This window comes from Lagopus muta, chromosome 12 (assembly GCF_023343835.1).
Source record: "Lagopus muta isolate bLagMut1 chromosome 12, bLagMut1 primary, whole genome shotgun sequence".
Classification (NCBI taxonomy): Eukaryota; Metazoa; Chordata; class Aves; order Galliformes; family Phasianidae; genus Lagopus; species Lagopus muta.
In genome coordinates, this window is record NC_064444.1 from 8364791 (window position 1) to 8380431 (window position 15641).

Here is a 15641-nt window from a genome sequence, read left to right on the forward strand (position 1 = left end):
GTACTTTCTTGTTTTTGACTTTCCAGGCCTTGGTTATTCCTGAGTAAGTTTGCCATCACAGCTTCTTGCAATCTGCTTTAGGTCCTACAGCAGTGAAAGCACAGTGTTTTCCTCTTCTTATTAATGATGAGGGGGCAATGCAGGGAGAGGAACTAGGCTTCAGTTTTATCATTAAGTGAGACACTCAGACAAGGAATCGGAAGAAAGCACAGATCTGTCAGACATATTTCATGGAGTATGTGCCAGAGATGTGTCATGCCTGACAAAAGTAAACGCTTATGAGAACAACTCAGTTCTATGGAATAACTGAAATTTTTGAGATCCTTCACTACAGTCAGAGATTGGAGAGGTTAAACAAAAATAAAAAACTGGTTAAGCTTCCATTCCATTTAAAAATAGCAGGTTGCTTGCACAAAAATAAAAGAGTAGAACTGAGTATAAATATAAAACAAATGCAGATTGGATTTTGACCTGGAGCTGCTCCTGATTTATACGTGGGATAACCACAGTAAACCCCATAAGCAGATGGTATCCTGGTGTTTACCGAGCATAGGCAAGAGTTTCCAACCTTCCTTATAATCCACAAGGAAGAGCTTTGAATCCAGTAGTTTTGCGGGGAGGAATTCAATTCTCATGGGGTATTTGCATTCAATGACTTGAATGATCTCTCTCTCCTCCCCATGCTACAGTGATGCTCTGTACAAAATCAGTGTCTGAAATGCAGAACCTTTTTTGGTTGTTTCTGTAACACGCCTACTTCACTCACTTTGTGAGCTCCTCTCTAGGAGCTGTAGAAATAAGCAGTGTGAAAGCAGCTGCAGCCAGAGGCCTATTTCACAGTATAGCAGCAGTGCATAATCCAGCTGGCCACTCTTGGTCAGACTCATAATCAGCTTTGAACAGGAACTGCTCAAGAATGAAGAATCAACAAAATCTTTACCACTTCCGCTAATTTAGTTCATCTGTGGGCCTCACTGGGATCTCTCAACTCCTTCTTGCCATCTGTCAATCTCCTCCCTTGATAAAGATGCTACATATTCCAGCACTGTCCCAAACAGGGAAAAAAATGAGGCAATCAGAAACATGCTTTAAATTGCTTCAGTGTTTGAGATACTTTACTTTGATCATTTAAAAATCAAAGCATGATATGCATTATCCTATACTCAGCTTCCTCCCACTTGCTTCCAATCCCATATGCTTCTGTTAATTTGATTTGTTAAAGATAATAGGAGAAGCTAGGCCAACCACAAATAATTGTACTAAGCCAGGGTGTTCAATTAATGCAACTGCTGTCAGTGTGCTTCAGCTCTAGCTCAGTAAACATCAGCCTAGGAAACAAAACCACAACTGTATCTGGAATGACCCACGTTCAGTGACACATCTGCATACTGAAACATTGCTTTCTGACATAATCTAACTCAACCGCATCTACAACATCACTTACCACCAAGTTAGACAGGACACAGGAGCTTCCCTGCAAAGAGAAGTTAATGAGGAGGAGAAATAGCCCTAGGGACAGCCCAGAAGTCCAGCTGTACTACATCTCTTTCAGCAATGTGGAGTTACTCTACAAGTTGGTCAGTTGAGATGGAAGGATGGCTGGGTATAATAAAATAATGTCATATTCAAGGGATGTTGCAGATGAATCATTTATTGCCTAACAGCAAACGAATAGTGTGGGCAATTTTCTACTAGTACGTTAGTTCTAAATTACGTGCTTGCTCAGCCGTATGGGCTCCCTGTACTCACAGGGCAGCCATATGGGCGCTGTATTCCCAGCTGCACTTGCCAGAATGTTCCGTTTGTGTTGTGTCAGGTTACACAGCTCCCATCACTGAATAAAAGCAACGCCTCGTGCAAATGGTGGCATCCGTATTTGGAGGAGCAGAGCTCACGTATTTATGTTTGCACTGCTCACAATTTGAAATTTCATTGAAAAAATAAACCCCACCTCAAAGAAAAGGTTAGCACTGCTACTGCTGATATTTTTATGGACTTTACATAAGTGCACAGATATTTCTGTTCTGAATGAAAAAATTAAACATTTTATGTGCAGAAATATACAGTTTATCAAAAGAATACATGTTTGGATAAGAAAAATTTATTCAACGTTCTTTGCCAGAAGTAAAATCTTTTGCCTCCCCCAAAAATTCAAAACCAGAAATGCTTATGTGAATGCAGGGTCTGTAGTCATTAGTCACCTCAGCAGTTCCCCCTGCAGTAAGTCACTGCAGCTACTCACAAAGCCTGCAGGACTAGACTCACCATGTCAAATTGAAAATAATACCACCAGAGAAGTTTATCAACCATATATTGTTTTAGGAGCTGGGCTAAGGGGAGTGATTCATTCCTCTAATAAGAGCAGTATTGCAATATGTCCTGTCTCTGCCAGAGACTTGGTTCTATTAGATTAAGAACACAAAAAGAGAAGGATTCATGAGAGCGAGAAACCGCAGATAAAACAGACATGACTTGGAATTACTAAGGGAGCTCTGAGAACGTTCTAGATAGATGGGCTGTCTTGAAATAAAAAGATCACTCCTCAAGTACAAAGGGAGAGTATAAGTGAGTACTTTCTATCTGACATCACCAATAGCCCATTAAATTCCTATTAAGCAAAACAGGACCAAATATTAGTGCTCACACTGAGTGGTACGACAGGAAGAGTCAATGTGCTCAGACACAAGCTGGCTTCTATAGCTATACTTTTTAAAATCTACCAAAAAACTCTGCTCAATTGTCTTATTTTCTTTCCCTTCCCGTTAGCCAAGTTGTTAACCTGCTGTCCCAGCTTCATAAGATCTAACAGCACACACACACAGCCTCTCTTCTTTTCCTCTGAATTTGCTGGGAAGTTTGTCACCAACTCCAGTTCCAGGATTATTTGATATCAAACTGAAAACCACAACCGAGCAGCAGATGGAAGAACTCACGTCCCAGGTTCACCTTTTCATCAGGATGGCAACAAAGTGGATTCTTCCCTTAATTCTGTAGCGGGAGGTTGGAATCAGATGATCCTAAAGGACCCTTTCAACCAAAACCATTCTGCGATTTTCTGTGATTCTTTTATCATTCCAAATAAGCTAGAAGTACCAGTACATTATCTGCCAGTACTTTCTGTTCATTTCCAAAGGTGCCTGTTTCCTGCAATTGTGATTTAAACTAAACTGCAATATTGGCATCTTTCAAAGACAGAATTTGCAAAAAATCTGATCAAACAAGGCTGCTAAAAGCCAGCAGGATTACACACACTGCTTGAGCACATTACCAACACAGATAGTAAAAAAGCTGTACAAATGAGAAACATGACTGGAATTTTGTAAACACTGAGAAAGTTTAGTTGTGGCACAACGGTCATAGGATCTGCTCCTCAGCCGCATCCCATTCCCCCACATTTAACACTACAGGATCACTTTTCAGCAAATCCAGTCTTTCCTTTTGGCACATAATGTTTTGTAAAAGCTCAGCACATTTCTTGGCTGTCTTAATTGCTCATAACGATTCTCAGCCAACAGTCAAGTGCTTCTGAAAAACTATTAAAAAAAAGAAAGGAAAAAAAAAACAAAGCTACTACATGCTAATTCTCCAGTCTGGCTTAACATTTCTAGTCAGTTTTCCCAATGTTGGGTGTTAGCCAATGAGAATATACACTGGCTTGAAGCCATCATCTTAAGTATATTGCGACTGCAAGACACCACGTAGCACATCCCAAAGGGAAAGAGCTGGGAAAACATGGATGTCTTCTGAAATCTATGTAGAATGTACTTGCACTTCTAAAAGCATGCATTTATTTCACAGAACATTCAATAGAGCAAAAATTCATTAGTTTTAGTTTCTGTAGGAAACAAATTATTTCTCTGTTCAACAGGCAGATAGGCAGATATAAAAACATAAACATGCCAGATTTCAAAGCTACTCTTGGTATATATAGCTTGCATCTCCAATAATTTCTTGCATCCATAAAATTCTGTTTTACTCATACACAGCTAATGGGAGGAGGAAACTTTCCAAAGAAAGTCAAAGACACAAAGAAGAATGAGTACACTGCCACAGTGGTTTACTTCTCAGATGACCTCTGGCCAACAAGATTTCTGAAACTTCTGCAAAGACCAAAGGCACTCTGAACACCCATGTTGCTTCTTATGTTGTTCACAGGCTTACATACTCATAGCGTTTGTGCGTGTTTGGTTTTTTTTAAGTTACAGTATATGTTTGCCTAAATTTTACCTGATCTGAAACTTCTTTCATCCATTTAATTGGATGAGTCTTCTGCATCATCTCTCTCTCCATACTGTGTGTCCCATGTCAGGGAATGAATAAAATGGGAGCCATAGAAATAGCTTTTTTCTGTTTGTAAACTGGAATGTCAAGTGACTACATACTCACTTGTTCACATCATTTACTAAGGTACACATTTCTTTCAGGCTTTCATTATTTTATATGTTACCATTAATTGTCACAGTTAGCAGACTGATTTCATTGATCACCTGAATATTTAACACTGTGTCATGATCACCACCTGGCCACTTCCAAATATTGGTCACCTCCTAACTTCAGGAGGGTCAGAGTCAATGGTCAGGACTGAAAAACCCTCTAGTCAGGTGCTCCAGATGGATGATTCTCTTCAGATTCGTTGTGAAGATCACTATATTTCTTACCTTCATTTTGCAGTCTCACTAAAATCTATCTTTAGGAGACACAAGAACAGCTTAGATGGAAAAAAAGTAAATATAGTCTTGTAAAGATACTGAAACAATCAACAGAGACAGATGGCTTCCAACATTTGGGCTGAACGCTTGCATCCCTACACAGCACTGCTGTAATACTGGTTGGGACCAGAAATCTTGCAAGTTTTGAGGGTTTTTTTTTGTTTTGTTTTGGTGGGTTTTTTTTAACTGTAAGGTAGAAACAAACAATATCATTGTCACATACATTCTCCAAGTGGGACAGACTGTTAATCCTTTGCATAATTTCTTCTCTTCCCCAGTACAAGCTTTGTTTCCAAAGCTCTGCTGCCTTAGGCAAACAGACTGATTTCCAGCTGTGAAAACTCATTTTTATCTCTTTAAAGAACACATGTTAGTGTAAATTTATCAAATACGTAGGCTAAACACAGTTACTCTTTACTTAGATAGTGTTAAAACATACACAATCTAGAAGAGATAGATAAACAACATACTTATGTCTCTTTCTGCCTCAGTATCTTCACCCCCTTTTTCACACAGAAATGCCCAAAGAGAAGACTTGGAGTTAACAGAATCCAGCAAGACTCCTTTTTCTCTGACCCATAACTCTGTTCACTCCTCTGTCCCACATCAGTGCCTTGGGATGCAGACTCATTCTGCAAGCTAAAGGATGCCCTGTTCTGCAAAAGTATGCTCCCCTGCTTCACTCCTACCCAGAACTTCCTCTGAAAAACCCTGGAGCCTTTTCATACCTGCTAACAATGCCCGAATCCTTTGTTCTGCTTGAGAGTGACATTTTTGAGTTTCAGCATTCTTCCCTGTGTGGTTCAGCACAGTTCTTTCAGCTTCAATCACTTCATGATATAAAGGGTCTTTCCAGAAATAAGTGACCATTGTGCAAGGTACATCATAGATTCCAGCAGGATATTTCCCAAGCAGGGAAATGATTGCTCAGTGAATCCCCCAGAGTCAGTTAATTAACAGCTCCAGAAATTGGTCTGTTAAATGGTCTGTCCCTTAAAGCATGATTTTATACAATGGATCGGTCGCAGGCTGTCTCAGCACTTGGAAAAATCTTCAGCTTTAGCATCTATCTGACCACACTTTGTGCATCCCTGTTCCTCACTGGCACATTCTCCCTGTCTCTGCCGTGCAGAAATTCACCTGAACCAAAGCAGCCCGACCAGCGAGCTCCCCAGCTACAGTGAGAATGGCAGTGATGCCAGTTTACTTGTTTCTCCCCTTCTGGTGGCTGGAGTAGTGATCGGACTTGTGCTGTTTCTGTCCTGTGTCACCATCATTGTTGGCAGCCTGCGGAAGGACGGACGGCTGAGACACCCACACCAGAGGAGAGACACTGCCTACGGTAAGAAGCTAGGTAAAGTGAAACAGTTCTTGGCACTATTAATATCTGCTGCTAAGGGCAACAAAGAGTTTGGATGCTGTGCAAAGGATATAAAAACGAGTAAAAAATTATGAGGCGTTGATAAGAGGCAGCTTTGCGGTTCAGTAGCATCTTCACGAAGCTGGGGGCTGACACAAACAAGGCCTACAGCATCTCTTCAATGGCACGTTTTCCCTGACAAATGCACGAGTCACCAGACTACTGATAATTTATTTTCATATCCCCTTGCAGCCCTTGTGTACAGTACATGTTGTGATTTCTTCTTGTTGGACAGCCAGGACTCTTTGACTTCTCCACTGTGCCCTAAGCTACAACACTGACTTGGCAATTAACTCTTTTCTTAGCACAGAAGTTAAAACTGGATATAAAGAAAATAGGTCATCAAAATGCCATTACACAGACAACATCATTAAAGACACTGGTTTACTATCCTTTTTTTTTTGCCCCCTGTTCTTTAAAAGGACTTGGAAGTACGAAGGTGTAGTTTTAAAATCACATTTTTGGCCAATTTGGCACTTGCTGATCAAAGGTCAAAAGCCACTTGGTCAAGAAAATTACGGAGTTTGATTCTTCATATATTTAAGAGAAAAACAATTACAAAAAGTTATTTTTTAAGTATCCAGCTAGTAAAAAAATCAAACAGTAAATAGATTCTGAAGTGCTATATAAACTTCACTTCCTTTGAAGTCCCTGAAGTCAGGCCAAGGCATAAAGGACAATTTTCAAACTGTTTCTTACAGATAACAATACTAAAAAAATGGGGGAAAGAAGCATCAAGCATGGTGACATTTTCAGAGAAATTCGAAAGAACCATCTTAAACTGAATTGTGTCAGTCTGCCTAAAGTGAAAATTAGACATTAGCAGAAGCCTTCTTGCTATCTCAGCATGTGTCCCCCAGACAGAAAAAGATCGGCAGGAGTCACAGCGAAACTGGCTGCCTTCAGTGCTGAGCAGAAGGAAAGCACAGCACCTGATAGACTCCATTAGTGCTGGTAGAATTCCTCACAGATTGCAGAGATTGGCAGAGGTGAGCGTTACCAGCAGGATGGACACACAGCTTGAGAGCTGCACAAGTGAGTCCTGCCCTTTACTCTCTGTTCAGGGAAACGCGGCTTTGATGTCACCTTAAAAGCTGGCCCCTGCCTCCAGGAACCATTTTAAAGCACTGAGTGAAAAGGAAGGACCACTTCATATGGAAGAATAGGAAAGTCCAGGGAGTTGTTGCATTTCCACAATTCAGGACATTCTTAAGGAACTTTCAGCCAGAATGTTGAGAGCTAGCTATCACCAAAGATACAAAATAGCATCAACTCCTTGGGTATTTCTAGAGCTGTGAAAGTTGTGCGAAAGCATTAGGGAACTCCTGGAACAGCTAGCAGGATATTTTTTTCTAGTATTTTCCCATTTTTCTTCTTTTTCTGTGAGCTTTTCTAAGCAGCACAGCTTATTCTGAACACACACACACACACACACACACACTTACAATCACACCAAAGCCTGCTTTTGAAAACCTTTGCAGAACTGGCAAGGTTTTGATGCACGCATTTCCTGGGCACATCAGCAGTCCTGCTTGTGCTTTGAAGTTGTATGCAGCACGACTTACACATTTTCAGCCTTTGAGGCAGAAGAGCTTTAGCCACTTGCACTTTGTACAACAGCACTAAATATATAGTCCTTGTGCAAGCACCGCAGCTCATTCACACTGACACGGGCTGGCTCGTAAAACAACAGAAATGCCCTGTCAGATCTGATTGCTCTAAGTAACAGCCATTCTGCCTCAGATAGGTTTTGTTTTCTGATGTATGGCAGCATTATAAACAGTAATATTGTCTCAGTGAGAAAGAAGAGCAAACAGTAACTGCTTGTTTTCCAGCTCCAGACAGCTTCTCTTACGGCGGCTCTTTTGGAGAGCTGAGATCCACCTGCCTGGAGGAATTTCACCCAGCTTTTGATTTTGGTTCCTATCTGGATACACTTTCTCAGGTCAACATCATGTATCCCGATTCACCTCCACGGTAAGCACTTCTTGAAGATTCTAAATGTCCTGCACATGCAAAGCCTACTAAAGAGGAAAATTAAATTGCTAGACCAACATCCACTCCAAAAACACAGGTCAAAAGACTCTGCCTACAAACACTTTGTTTAGTTTAAGCTCTAGTTTTCCAATGTAGAATGTCTTTACTAAGTAAAAGCACCTGTACAGGCATTTATCATCTACTGATAATCATATTCGTATCAATAACTTTGATGGCATATGAATGAAATGCACTAGTCATCTATGAAAATCTTTTTTTGGAAGAAATTATTAAGTTTCACTTTTGGAGGGAATTTTTTTTTCCAAGAAGAAATCCCTACCTTTGGTTTTCTACTGTACTGTTACTGGCTGAGGAAATGAGCTGTGCCTCAGTGGGTGCCCATCAGAGTCCTGCCCAACAGTGTTTTATTGTCATTAGATTAAAAGAGACTTCAGATTTATAATGCCTCGGAACCATAACAGACTTGAACAAATTAAACCATTTAGCCAAGTTTCCAATTAAAGCACATTTGTTACTGTAGTTGCAAGGAATTTTCCTCTCGCCAGCTTTATTTCACTATTTGCAAGGATTCTAAAGCCCTTCAATTTTTCTTCTCTTTCAAATACCACAAGCAACTCCCCACTCTTTAATGCTTGCAGAAGTTATTATGAAATAAGCAAACAATATAAAACTGACTTTATGGTTTTTACCACTGTTGTTCACGCATGTTAAAGGTATGACAGCATAAAACAGTCAGTCAGCTCACAGCAGATCCCACCCAGTGTGTTTGGAAAACATCTGGGTACGTCATTAGTAAGTCAGAAATCAAAAAAGTCATTATGGACATGTATTCATTACAATACCAAAAATAAAATGTTCCAATATACCCAGAATTCAGATGTTAACATATGTTGAGGCATCACAGATTACATTTACACAAATTAGTATGTAATACAATCTCCATCACCCCTCTTACCTGCCTGTCACTTAAAACTGCAAAGCTAACAGATGTTATTTGACAATCTAAGTAGCCTGATATGCCACACAAAAATAACAGCTTTTAGTAAACTATTTTTGCAGGTATTTAAATTCCCATGTTACACTTGCTACTGACCTTACAACTGTTCTGAACAAGCAGCAAAAAAGGAAGTGTAAGAAACCACTCTAAATCTTCCCATATTTTCAAGCAAGCCTCACTTTTCTATTGTCTTGCTATCATTATTCTATCAGAAAGCACAACTGAAGAAAACATACTGTTCTGGCACACCTAGTAACCACGCTTTACCTCTCAGTCTGGGATTGTTTATTCTGTATGAGTATCTGCAAAGAAGGACAGCTGCCAGTATGGCTATTTAGACTGAACCTGCACTGTGCAGCTGTAATGGCAGGACTTTGTAGTGTCTAGTTACCTGCAGTAACAGCACTGCCACAACTGACTCGTTTCAAAGAGAGGTACTTCAGAAATGACACAGCAGTTTCTACCATAGCTGTATGACAGACTTCATTAGAGGATACAAGAACTGCCCAGGAGTGACAAATTTGCTCTTCAGACCATTTGTATACTCTCTGTGTGCCTCATGCACCAGGAGTTGATGCATGAAGGAATTCAGTTACTTCCTCCGAAGAACAGGAGAAAGAGCATTAAACAGAGCAGGCTCCAAGCTTTCTACAGAAAAGTGCCTTACAAGCAGCAAAGAATGGGTGATCAACATTTGTTTTCTTCTTTTAAACAGACTATGTTTTAAGTTAAGCCATGCCCTTTTCTGACTGCCTGTATACATAAGCAGTAGGGAGAACAGTGGAGAAACCTCTTCCTGTTCTTGCTTTAAGATGGTACAAAAAGCAGTTATGTACTTTCCTAAGTGTTTCTGGATTTCCCAGACCGGTAAAAGCACACAGCAAGGCATCAGGTGAGGAGTACATCAGACAGGCCTTAATAAGAGCTCTTGTGAAGCAGCTCCGCAGTGTGAACACACAATCCCTGTTTTTTCTATTCTGGGCATGTTCTACAAGCAACCTTTTATGTATTATAAAGTCACACTAGATAATAAATGGGCTTTTAGAAATGGTGTAAATATTTTAGCAGAAGCCTCACACTGTGAAAAGTTGTTCCGAGTCTGGCATCTAAACTTGTAGAACTTCATATAAACCCACTCACAAACTACACTGGGATTTGGACCCGCACCCACAAGCCTTTACTAATAAAAGTAAATGAGCTGACACCTAGGCAACAACTTGAGCAGGCACTTGGCCAGATTTCTGAGGATAAGCATTCAGTACATACCTCCTTAGCACACAGGTCTCAAAAAACTATACTAGAAGTTACTTCCATTTCCAATCTGAAAGCTGCCCAAAACTGGATTTTCTGTCTTTGTGGAGTTTTCTGTTTGGAAACATATACGTGGATGCATGTACAGGATGGCACTACATGATCTCTGCTTTCGTGTGAGTTCTCCTCTGTAACAAGGCTGGCAGAAGCTGCCCTGCCTCTTTCCTTGCCCTACAAAACTGTTCTGTGCCTGAGGGACATACAGGTGCTCAGGGTGCTGCCTCCTCAAGATTCACCTGGAAGCCAAAGGAAAACCCAGGGGCCCACACTGATTACATACACAAGCAACCATTGCTCATCCTGCTAGTCTGCAGTTCTCCATAATGTATCAAAAGTAAGGATTTTTATTATTAGTGCTTTTTCTTACTGCTATGAAAGTTACACATTTAGAAAAAATGTACTTTTGGGGTAATTAATGACTCTCTAATGAATTTCAGAATTCTGTAAGCATCTGTCAGGTTGATTTTACATGAGGATAGAAGGAAAAACAAAATACAGTGGGTATGATCTATCTATTTCCAAGATATTAAGAGTCTCCAGCAGCTTGAGGTGGTATTTTAATAAACAAATACATTTCAGCTGTTACTTTAAGAACTAAACAAAGTGAATAACTGAGACAAAGTAACATGAAATGATTTGGTATTGTATGAAAATAATGTTTAACAAATCACTAATCATACAGAATTTAGAATATAGTTGGTAAATGGACCTGTATACCAAATGGAAAACATTAAAATAAAAAATAAACCTAAGAAAATACGATGCCTCTTGAGATATGCTACTGTAAGAGCAGTTCAGCCAGCAAGGGTAACCTATGTTACACATAGTTTCTTTCTTAGGCAAAAATATCGCATAAATATCCTTTGTGGTGTTTCAGCATAGCTCAAACCTATCAGTGCATGTATTTTCCAGGAAAGGATTAGTGGTTACCATCATTAAAAGGCAGCAGGTCATCAGTAAAACTGAAACAATGCAGGAGCAGTTCTAGTGGAGTTGCAGCGTGTAACAGATGAAGTAAACAAAAAGACATCTATCTCACACAGAAGGATGTTTCATTCCCCAGATTTGCCTTTTATTCATTTGCTCCTGTCCGTGACTTAAAAAACTCTCTAAGTAGAACCTTCTTCTTTCCCCAGAGAGTAGGTCATAATTTATGAATGACAGCGAGTTAAATAAGATCCTTAGTGTTTCCTTAGCAACAAAGCTATTCTAATGCTTATTGGAAGGAGACCAAACAAATTCATGAAGTTATTTTCAGTCCCCCCAAACAATTCAACAAAGTCAGTTTGAAGACCTGTGGTATTTGGATAACATTCTTTTCTTTGCAGGTCACATTTACATTCAGCATGATGGAGTTAATAGGCATCACAGTCCTCCTTCCCTTTCCTGACATTGTTACCACTTCAAAACTCCATAGTGTAATCTGTGATGACAGTGAAGTCATTTTGACAAGAAACAAGGCAAAGAAATGTAGACAGCAGCACATCCCAGTGTCAGTAACCTTCTCATGTCTGCCTGTAAGGCACCCTGAACCTTAAGGTACTGCAACTGGGTAAAACAAATGGCTTGAAGTGAATTCACCACAAGTACTAGACGTAACCAAGGAGGGCTTTCTAAGAGTTAATAAAGAGACAAATGATATTCAAGAGAAGCAGTGTAACACGTTCCTGGGGTCCATTACTAAGTTAGGGTAGCAAAGTACTTTCTGAAAGCACTTGCTTTTTTTGTCTGAAGGGATTTTCTTTGAGATTGCTCTACGAACATCAAACACCAGGTTTGTTTTTATGTAAACAACATCTCAGAACTGAATCTCTCAGATAAAATGACTATCAGTGTATTTTGTGCAAGACGCTAGCAAGCATTTTTGATTTCGCACCGAAATCATGCAACAGAAAATGCAAGAGCAAAGAGCTTGCATGATTTCAGTGTGAAACAAGAAAGAAAAAGAGCGGGAGCATGAAGCAGGGCAGAGAACACTTCCCTTTAGCATTATGGATGCTGAAGCCACAGCTTTATGCAAGTCCAAGCTTCACAGCTGTCAACATCTCAGCTGAAATCAACAAAACCAGATACTGTACTTAAGTGACTTGCACATAACAGTATAAATTTAACATGAGGAATGATCATTACTGATTGCTGCCGATGCAGTGGTTCTTTACAGTGGCAGCCCTCATTACACAGCACGTGTTCCTCTTCCCCCCCCCAGTACTGGAGTCCATACTAGCTAATAAAAGGCAGCTCATTTATTTTGTCCCAGACTGTTCTGTTTGCAAGCAAAAATAAAGAAAGCTCAAAGCTATGTCAAAAGCTGAGTACACTGCAGAGCAACTCAGCAGCACCTCTTAGTTCTTGATGCACACCTTGCTGCAGAAAAAGGCAGGATCTATTCACTTCTTCTCCAGAGTGAAACTTTGCAACTACAGGTGCAATGCTTTGAAGAGAATATGGAAAACTAAGTATCCAGACCATAAACTGCTAATGCAATATAAGAGTTTATCTCAAAAACAAGCTATCTTAATGATTTGTAGTTGCCTCCTTGGCCATAAAGTACTGCCATGAACAAGCTAAAAAGTTCTTCAACTGAAAAGAGATTATTTTTATCCATCCTATGCAGGAAGAAAACATTACTATATACAATCATAGAATGTTTTGAGTTGGAAGAGTCCAACTCCCCTGCAGAGAGCAGGGAAACCCACAGCTCCATCAGGTGCTCAGAGCCCGGTTCAGTCTGACCTTGAATGTCTCCAAGGATGAGATTTCATCACCTTTCTGGGCAACCTGTGCCTGTGCCTCACCACCCTTATTATTAAAAACTTTTTCCTTATATCCAATCTAAATCTCCTCTCTTTCAGTTGGAAAGAATTTCCCCTTATCCTATCACAACAGACCCTGGAGTCTGCTCAAGAGTTTGTCCCCTTCCTTCTCAGAGCTCCCTTTAGCTACCGAAGTGCTGCTTGTCAGGTTTCCCCAGAGCCTTCTCTTGTCCATGCTGAACAGCCTGTTCCAGTTCTATCAGCCTGTTCTCATAGGAGAGGCATTCCACCCCTTGGATCATTTTTGTGTATATATTGATATTTGGAACAAAACACCAAAATGACAGGTTTTAAATACCATAATTTGCCACCCATGTGTGCATAAAGGTCTCCTTCACAAATGCCACTTCAATATTTGTCTCACCAAGCATTTTAGTTTTATAGAGCTAAGCTACAGACCATAAAAGATATCAAACTAAATCCAAGGGAAATAAATGTGGATGATCAGGTAACAGCAGTGAGCAGAAGGCTCACACTGTGCCCATTCTCCTTCAGGTCAGTGGCAGATTCTGGGCGCCAGGCCCAGAATCAGTAGACAGACAAGCTTCCTCCTTTTTGCAGCTCAGCAAAGGGATTCACAGTTTTCCACCTCAAAACTCACATCACTGCGGGCTTTCCAAAACCAGAACTCTTTTCTCTCTTCTGCTATGGTAACAGGACCCAGCAGGTGCTATTCACTAGCCTGATTAAATCAGTCAAAACCAGTGCAAAGATTTCAAATACATTCGCTAGGCTTTAGGTCAGCAAAATGTAAATTAAGTAAAGATGCAGTTCAGAGGGAGTAACCCTGCAAGGAGAGATTCTTCCTTTATTCTCAGTCTGTGATTGAAGTCTAAAATCTTGTAAAAGAGCAGCAGGTTCACTTCGAATTGCAGTGGGCTTAGAAGAGACTGGACTTCAATCTCTTCCACGTGCTGTATAAAAACAACTTAACCTCACATCTGCTGAGGTTTGTTCCTGAAGCACCTAGCTGCCTTACTTAGGACCTTCAGAGCATATAGCCATGGTTTTAAATTCTTTCTGATGGAGAAATCTAAATTTAAAACCATTGACCTGATGAATATAAAGTAATATGAAGAAGGATAAAAATAAAATCACCTCTGGATATTTAAATTGTTTGTTGTATGAACACCTCTATGGTATTTGAGTTGTTTGTTAACCTTGTGCTAAGATACCATTTCCTTACTGGAAAATTTCTCTCCCCCCAAAACCACTTTTATCACCCACCCACAGAACAGTAGCATCAAAGCCAACAGCAGCAGAAAGGAAAGGAAACAGCTGAAGGAAAGGTTTGAGTGCAGCAGGAGCCAGTACTCTTCTAAGGCAGGGCCTCAGTGGCTGATTTCAAGAGGTTTGAGCTCTCTGTAACTGATATGGGCTGCCCTGCTGCAAGTCACTTATAATCTACAAGCAGGGTTTATTAGCTTGGGTCTAGCCTGGCAGCAACGCAATTACAGGGGCAGAGTGACTGCCTGCAGTCTACAGGGAGGACACGTGCTAAATATCCTATGTTTCAGGAAATATCTGAGATCCTAATAGCTAGCTCTGCAGTTACTGCAGTTGAGGAAATGGGTTCTTAATTTGTCTGGCTCCGGCAGAATTGTTTTTCAGGTCAGCTGACTGGGAGAAGAGTTGGGAGTTTTTGGTGGTAGAGGGGGTTTCTGTCTTTTTTCTTTCTTTCTTTCTTTTAAACAGGAACCATTCTTCCTTCCCTCAATCTAATTAAAAATGATCCTGAAACAATTAAACAAAGCAGTCATTAATAAAGCAAGTCCAGTGCTTAAGAACACAATGCTATGCCTCTTCCTCAAATTTGCCTGCATAGCCAGTGAGCTCAGAACCTTCTTTCAAACCACTACACCTGGGCTGGTTTGATAGCAGAAGTAGAGTCAGCTGTTTTCTGGGCAAATGGGTGATGCCAGGGCAGCCAGGTAGGAGATCACCAGGTAAGGGGCCAGAAGCAGAGCCCAGCTCAGCACCAGGCTGCCAGCCCAGCAGGCCGATCTGCCTATTTGTCTTCACACCAGGGCTGCAAGGCCTGAATGCAGGTGGAGCAAGGAAGCAGCAGTCTGCCTTGGCTCTAGCTTAATGGCACAAAGCCTGGACAGACCTGAGCTGGCTCTGTATGAAAATCCCACAGACCAGTCTTTCTTGCATTACTCCAGTTTAGGAGGAGCACAACGGGGACTCTGCTGAGTCTCAGAATGGCCAGCATGAGTCTGTCAAAATTATTCATCACAGCTCTGCACCTCCACAAGGAATCCTGCTGTCTTGCAAGTACAGATCTGCAGCCCAGACAGCCTCCCTGTGGGTTTCAGACTGAGCACAGACTGAAGGATGTCCTAAAGATCTGTGAGTCAGAAAGGAAGGCAGGATTTGGTACAGTACTCCAT

General features: G+C 40.7%; 1 protein-coding gene across 4 annotated transcripts in view; it reads left to right on the top strand.

The window, feature by feature from the left end:
* BEAN1 (brain expressed associated with NEDD4 1) overlaps positions 1-15641 on the top strand; it is a 38041-nt gene that overhangs the window by 20082 nt on the left and 2318 nt on the right. For 2 of the 4 annotated variants that reach the window (XM_048958498.1, XM_048958497.1), the window contains exons 4-5: positions 5842-6063; positions 7965-8106. In XM_048958498.1, coding sequence (XP_048814455.1) covers positions 5842-6063; positions 7965-8106 — 364 coding nt within the window. The remainder of the gene's footprint in view (positions 1-5841; positions 6064-7964; positions 8107-15641) is intronic. The other 2 variants (XM_048958500.1, XM_048958499.1) reach the window with 1 other exon arrangement.